Below are 8087 nucleotides of genomic sequence, written 5' to 3' on the forward strand. Positions count from 1 at the left end.
GTAGGCAGCAGAGAAGCCAGCCTGGTGTTTTAGGTACCACAACAGTTTATTGATCAACACACAAACACAATAGCTGATTCCCATAGCTTTAGCAATACTGACACCAAGTCATGTTTAGAATATCCCAGAATGAGGAAATGTAATGATTGATAACTAATAGTAAACTTAAGCTTCGGGCAGACATGCTTTATGGGCATAAAAATTCCACATGAGAAATTGGACTTGTCTGTTTCATCAATATACAATTTTCTCAGTGAAGTGTATTTATTTAACCACTTCCTCTTTTACAGTGCTTCTCATCATCAGCTGACTGTTAAAAGGTACATGTAAGTAAAGATCGGTGATTAAATTGTAAAGATATAATTCACCGAATACTTAACTCTGGGTGGTTAATAATCCCAAGGTCATCTACACACACTCCAATGTCAACCACAAATTATCTCAAGGTCATCTACTGATACTCCAACGTCAACCACAAATTATCCAAAGGTCATCTACAGATACTCCAAGGTCAACCACAAATTATCCCAAGGTCATCTAAAGATACTCCAAGGTCAACCACAAATTATCCCAAGGTCATCTACAGATACTCCATGGTCAACCACAGATTACCTCAAGGTCATCTACAGATACTCTAAGGTCAACCACAAATTATCCCAAGGTCATCTACAGATACTCTAAGGTCAACCACAAATTATCCCAAGGTCATCTACAGATACTCCATGGTCAACCACAAATTATCTCAAGGTCGTATACAGATACTCTAAGGTCAACCACAAATTATCCAAAGGTCATCTACAGACACTCTAAGGTCAACATCAACTTATTCCAAGGTCATCTACATTTAATTAATCTAAAGTCAATTTGACTTTGTCAATATTTCTTCATTATTCTTTATAGATCATTTATGTAATTTTAGAACGATCATACTGAAACCTGACCAAAGTGACCTGTCTTAATTTTAATTAAAAAGTTGGATGCTATTCTTGATATACAAACAAATAAGTGTCTGATGACGCCCACGACACTGCATCATCTGTTCCTATCCAACAACACTCAGAAAGAGGTGCTCTTTTTACAATGAAATAAACTATATACCTGGTATCAATAATCATTTAGTTAACATTAGGGAGCTTAGGTTTATACTAGTGTCGGCTGACTCTAAGTTCACAAGGTACAGGGATGAGTCAGAGACTTGAGATATGATTCAGTGAAGAAACAATACCCAGAGACAGATGTCCTTACACAGGTATTTATGTAAACTGTGTAGATTTTACATCAGCACATTTAGGGTACATCTGCTACTTATACTGAATCCATGGATTTATACAAAAACAACATCCTTAAACATAAAGATACATTTATTTTCTATGTAATATATGGCCTGTACTTTTCCTGTGTCCTTATGCTGACAAACAATACATCATCATTACCATGACAACACTTTATTGTAATCATATTTATATTAATCTTAGCAGAAAATCCAATACATCAGCAGCAACCTCTGACCAACCAGTACCTCCAAACTGTCAGTACATTAATAGGATTTTATAACGACAGAGGCTTGACCTTCAGACAATATGACTTTGACCTTTACCTATTGTGTAATTACAGGAATATATACTTGGAGTCTGGGCTGTAAAATTCTGCACTGTAGATGCCATTGAGACAACTCAACATTGACACTGTCCTAAAGCTACCCTGGCAGTCTGACAGAATTCTGATTTGTGGTTGTGAATGACTTCTGCCATTAACCATATTATACACTGGTACTTGTAATTGTGTTATACAAGATCTGACAACATAAGTGATGAAACATACAAATACTGCAAGTGTTAGTAATCATTCCTCGAAGGTTTTAGGACGGTTTCAAATAAAATGATAATGCATTATTAATTAGTGTGGCATGAATACACACATTAGTTTGAAGTGAAAATTAACAATTCAGCAGATCTTACCAACATGTGGCATCATATTAATCTGAAAGGTGACAATGCATTAAGATGATAATCAATTCTATGATTATACCCGAAAATCATTTACAGTCCAGTTAACATTAATAAGATTTAGTTTTTGTAAAAGTAACGAGTGGAGAGTTACGTTTACATAAGAGAGGCAGTAATCAGAATCGGTATTTTATGATAACATATGGTAGAATTGACGGACCCTCAAGGATGTTACACATCAATACTACGGTAGTAAATACCTGGAACTTGTCGCTGTGAAGGTTTCGGAGCAGTTGTCATGTCGATAGTTACCAATCATAACACACAGTATAATTCCATAGAATGACTAAAGTGCCAGTGAGAAAACTTGTTCAATTTATTCACATGTGCAGTAATTCACCGTGTCTTGGTTCCCATGAAAAATGCAAACCCTGTAGTAAAGAGCCAATAACCTTGGCTACGAAGCTGATTCACGGAGCCGCGGAGGCATCGCTCCACAACTCTGTAGTAATTAACAAGGATGATGTTTTAAGATCCTTCACAGCTTTAAGACCGTGAGATTATTAACCAGATCATATTTTCCCCAGGTTTTTATTATTTAGCAGATCAGAATCCTACGAATGTCACATCCATATGTTGGTCACCTGACCGCTCCACTGATTCTCACCAATACAACCATATGGCATCTCCACAAAGCGCATGTTTTATAATCTTCTGTCAACTAGATCATCCTTTTTATAAATGATTACAGAACAAGCTTTGCCTATAGCTGTACAGAACACAAAGAATCAATAATCATAAGGATGTTTACAGCCAAATGTAAACACTGCCTTGTAGTACACGCTGTAGTAACGCTGGCATTACGCTGCAGGACGACACCTATATAGACTGTCAGCATTACTCGGATCAGGCGGGGTATCTGCTGATCACCGACGACAGAACACTCTATTTCAACGTATCATACATAATACATTACCATACCTGTATCTCGCTCACCACTCACTCCGCTCATTTGTATGAATATTACATTTCATTAACATCCATATCGATTGTATTTTTTACATCACAGAATTGAACCTGTTTATGATACTAAGATGATAACATCATTATGTACAGGTTTGCCTCGCTCTCTGTGCGTGAATATAAATCCTGAATTAAGATACAGTCGATACATATAGTGTTCGCTATTGGAACCTGACTATACACTAAACACATGCGAGTCTGACTACACACACATCACAATACTAGTGTCCATTCAGTCCAGTTGACTTCACACAATACTAGTGTCCATTCAGTCCAGTTGACTTCACACAATACTAGGGTCCATTCAGTCCAGAACCATTTGATATAACTGCAATTACGTTACATGTCCCCAAGGAATTAGGAATAGGATAGTAACTATATTTGTATCTAGGCAGTAAAATTAGCAAAACCCAAAATGATGGGAATCCACATATAATTGATAGAAAACTGTCCATATGCTTACAAAGTCATTGATCCTGTCTGTTCCCAAACTTGAAAATAAAGCACACTGCAATATGTTTTTGCATGTATGTTTGATGGCAACTTATATGTGACTTTGGACCTTATTACCTATGGGCAACAAGGAAAGACCAAACGTGTCATAGTATACAGTTAAAGTATGTGGTTGAGGGATATAGCAAGTTTCTGGTTTCCCGAGACTTGTCTATTTCCCGAGGCGGAGCCGAGGGAAATAGGCAAGTTCGAGGGAAACCGGAAACTTGATATATCACTCAATCCCATACTTTAACTGTTTTAATATACCGATACATACAAAAGCTATGATAAGACTAAAAATATATTTCTTTCATACGCTAACGTTCTCTCTATTCCTGTTGCGTACGGCAATGGCCATTGATGATTGAGATAATTTTACATTGTAATCGATCTACGTAATCTTATCTTCAAACATACAAATTATTCTGAGATGATAACTGTAATTCTATGTCCGTTTTGTTTTGCTTTTATTCAAACCGCAGGTTAAAATTTGATTCCGCTATGATTTCTCGATATTTCAACATTTATACCACTAGGCATAATACTAAATTTGTATATAAATATTGTTGAAATTCCGAGACGTTAACCACTTACAGGTAGCCTAAATATATACATAACAACTGTATGTACATGTAAAAGGTATTGTCCTCTGACCCCATTACATTTTTTCACAAGCCACTCACTTACAAGATAAACATGACGACGTGATCGGTAACAGTTTCCGATCGATACTAACGTCGTCTGAGTACGTCAACGGAGATGGCGTGATCGGAAACTAGCTCCGTCCAATTGTTACGTCACATAGCAACTGATGGCGTGATCGGAAACAAGTCCCCCCACCTCAAATCTGATTGGTTAAATGGAAATATCCGAGTGCAAGGGTGTGCTAGCTTCCAGGGGTGTGCTAGTTCGATGACTAACACACAGCTGAGAGAGGTTTTTGGAAAAAGCAGGGAGCTAGTAAATTTAACAAAGTATCTTTTATATAGTGTAAATAAAGTAGAGGTATATTAACAATATTTAAGCTTAGTAGAAAAAGGTGGTAAGACAGTATCCAGGCCTATAGGGATACCAAATTTGCTGGGACTGGTAGCAGTGTACCTATAGACAGCGGTCTACACACACATCACAAAACTAGTCTGGGAGTGACCGGTAGTCACCAAGTCTGGGAGTGACCGGTAGTCACCAGGTCTGGGAGTGACCGGTAGTCACCAGGTCTGGGAGTGACTGGTAGTCACCAGGTCTGGGAGTGACCAGTAGTCACCAGGTCTGGGAGTGACCGGTAGTCACCAGGTCTGGGAGTGACCGGTAGTCACCAGGTCTGGGAGTGACCGGTAGTCACCAGGTCTGGGAGTGACCGGTAGTCACCAGGTCTGGGAGTGATATATTAATTATAACATCAAGTTTGATTTAAAATCCCCATTCCTTGCAATTGCCTTATCAGTGTCACTTTTTTAACAATATTTTTCACCATCAGCATTATTGATACTTTTTCTCTATCAGTAAAACATGGTCTGACAGATAATATTGTGTATGTCTGGCCGTCTCAGCCGTTTCCCAAGAGGTCTGGACATACAGTCTACATTCTATGCATGGCTACTTTACATAGTCCAAAGGTTTAAATGAGCATCACTTGTATGAATAAACATTCACAACTGAATCATGTGTATACCGTATTTCCCTAATAAGGGTGCCAGGCGTGGGTAAATGGCTGAGGGAGGGGTGTGACGTTATTTGAGACCAGTTTTAGATGTTTTTTTCTAAAACAGACTATAGTCATCTGGCTTTTAGTTTCTTATTTTTCTGAATCTTCCTATAACCAACTTATGTTTTGAAGTCAAGTAAGTATTGAAATTACATAATTATTAAGAAATGTATGCACCAGAATTATTAAATGTTAGTTAAATGTGTCTGTTCCACAGAATTTTGGCTTTTCATGCTAGCCTGTTTGTTTACCATGCGTACACAAAATCGCTGACTGTACTTTCGATCACTACTTTCGTTTTGAGGGCAGATGGGAAATACCGACAAGAGCACACAAGAAAACACTTAGAGATGATAACATTCCTGTTATTTAGGAACCTTTATCATAAATACATAGTAAGTATTCATAAAACCTGTATAGACATTGCTAAAATGTTGTTGCCAGTTAGCCTTCATCACATGTGTGTGGAACATTCAAGTGAAATGTTTTGATTTGAACATGGCATTCTGGCTGTTCCTATGTGTAAACACTTGGAAAAGATGTCCTAAGTTGTCCAATGCAAAGAATTTAGTGCTTATACAATATATGCTTATATTTTATAAGTATCTGCAAAACAAAATCATTACAACCTGGCACAAAAATTGTATAAAATTAGTTGATTTTTTTCAGTAAAAAACGTGGGGGCTCCCTTATTTGAGGAGGGAAAATACGGTATATACCAGTAAAATCTGGCCTTATTGCCACCTCTGTATAAAGACCACCCCTGTATAAAGTCCCCCTGTATAATGACCACCCCTGTATCAAGTCCACCTCTGTATTAAGACCACCCCTGTATAAAGTCCCCCTGTATAATGACCACCCCTGTATCAAGTCCACCCCTATATAAAGACCACCCCTGTATCAAGTCCACCTCTGTAAAAAGACAACCCCTGTATAAAGACCACCCCGGTATATAGTCCCCCTGTATAAAGACCACCCCTGTATCAAGTCCACCTCTGTATAAGGACCACCTGCTAAATAAGACCATCTCTGTATAAAGTCCGCCTCTGTATAAGGACCACATGCTAAATAAGACCATATCTGTATAAAGTCCACCTCAGTATAAGGACCACCTGCTAAATAAGACCATCTCTGTATAAAGACCACCCCTGTATAAAGACCACCTCTGTATAAAGTCCCCCTGTATAAAGACTACCCCTGTATCAAGTCCTCCCTGTATAAAGACCACCCCTGTGTAAAGTCCCCCCTGTATAAAGACCACTTCTGTATAAAGAACACCCCTAAAGACCATCTGCTTAATAAGACCACTATCTTCAATTTGACCTATGTATTAAGATCCTCTTGCTATGAAGACCTTTTCCTCCCTGGAAGGTTTCTTTAAAGACGGGTCTAATTGTACCTCAAAATTCAATCTTTGGTAATTCATTCCACTGTTACATAACTATACCCATGCTAATATTGCAGACATCTCCTCTCTAATGAAGTCATCTATCTCATCAAAGTGAAAGTCAAAGACAGATATTCATAATCCCTGCAGCATATATTACAGTAAAGCTGAATGTCAGTTCTCACAAAATTTTGATAAAATCAAATCATACAATGATAAGTAATATAATACTATGAAAACACATGTATAGTTTATAGCCTATGTGACAGGTTTGGTGTTCCACACCTTCACACTGTTTTTGAAGTTCATTATATTCATAAAATGATTTCAAATTGGTGGACAGTTCCACTTGATTGTGGCTATTTTCCAGTTTCTTCATTGATCGAGAGAAGCAAAATTTTTGAACCCTGTGACAACTTAACTTGAAGCATATAGTTTTTTATTCCTTAACCATACCATACACTATATCTAAACTTAAGTCTCCCAGCATTTGGGCTGCCATTGGTAAAACTTATTGATTATTCTTTAAGCCTATGAATGAACCAAAACAAAGGCTAAATATAAAAACATTCTTTAAATTTGGGGAAATAACCAGCTTCTGCAGAGCATACTTTAGTTCCACAACTCTGGGATATTGAGAAGATGGGGTTTAAAATAATTTCGGAGATGTCCAAGGAGACTTACCTGAGTTTTGGAGACTGATTCGCTGAGGAACTAGACTCTGTAGAGGAATTTCTACCCCGGACATTAGGATAACGGTCTGAACTATTCCTTAGACACTAATACACACTAACCACACTAAAACACATGCCAGCCTATTTCTGTATTTGGCAAGCTTTATCAATTCTTTCCTTTTAAATCCCTCAACTGCACTTTTCTATCAGGAACAGAGTGTCAATATTTCCCGGAGACTTACAGGGAACGAAGCCCTGCCACATCAAATATACAGCCTGCTAGTGCTGGCATTCTCCAGAGTCGCAGCATCAAAGTAATAATCACATATCTCTGGATATTTACAGGTACCTTTGTTGGTAATTAATTAAAGGTAAATACACCTGCATCTTAACCTCTATCTGACAGGTAAACAGACTTATACTCCTATATAGTATTCAGTGATATAGTCACTCATGCATATCAATTGTGAATCAGGTTCCACGTCGCTGAAATATGACAAAAATCAATTATGGAATGTTTGGATCTCCCCTTCAGTGGATCTATATGCCTGACACTCCAGTAAAGCTTGGCTCACCGTAAGTACAGCGGCTTGGTATCAAATAGCCATCTATACCTCTCCAGGTAAAACACAAATCAATTCCAGGCAACACAACTTATATGTGATCTTACATTAATCAATGCATTTAAAATTTGTCCAATATTCAAATCAAATCCCTACGGAATAGCAGCCTTCAATTGGTTTCCGAGTGTTCAATATTGAATCTGGAACCTGGGATCACTTCTGTATCAGAACTTTACACACCGGAAATATATCCTGGAGTCAGTTTCTAAGTGTTCCAACATACACTCACTTTAA

The 8087-nt window shown here is 37.8% G+C and overlaps 1 protein-coding gene across 1 annotated transcript in view; it reads right to left on the reverse strand.

Moving 5' to 3' along the window:
- The window catches only part of LOC138327004 (phospholipid-transporting ATPase IA-like), a 71907-nt gene extending 64141 nt beyond the window's left edge, over window positions 1-7766 (reverse strand). Inside the window, exon 1 of the mRNA XM_069272966.1 lies at window positions 7241-7766. Coding sequence (XP_069129067.1) covers window positions 7241-7304 — 64 coding nt within the window. The 5' untranslated portion in view covers window positions 7305-7766. The remainder of the gene's footprint in view (window positions 1-7240) is intronic.
- Window positions 7767-8087: the final 321 nt, after the last annotated feature.

The sequence above is a fragment of the Argopecten irradians genome, chromosome 7, assembly GCF_041381155.1.
Source record: "Argopecten irradians isolate NY chromosome 7, Ai_NY, whole genome shotgun sequence".
Taxonomy (NCBI): Eukaryota; Metazoa; Mollusca; class Bivalvia; order Pectinida; family Pectinidae; genus Argopecten; species Argopecten irradians.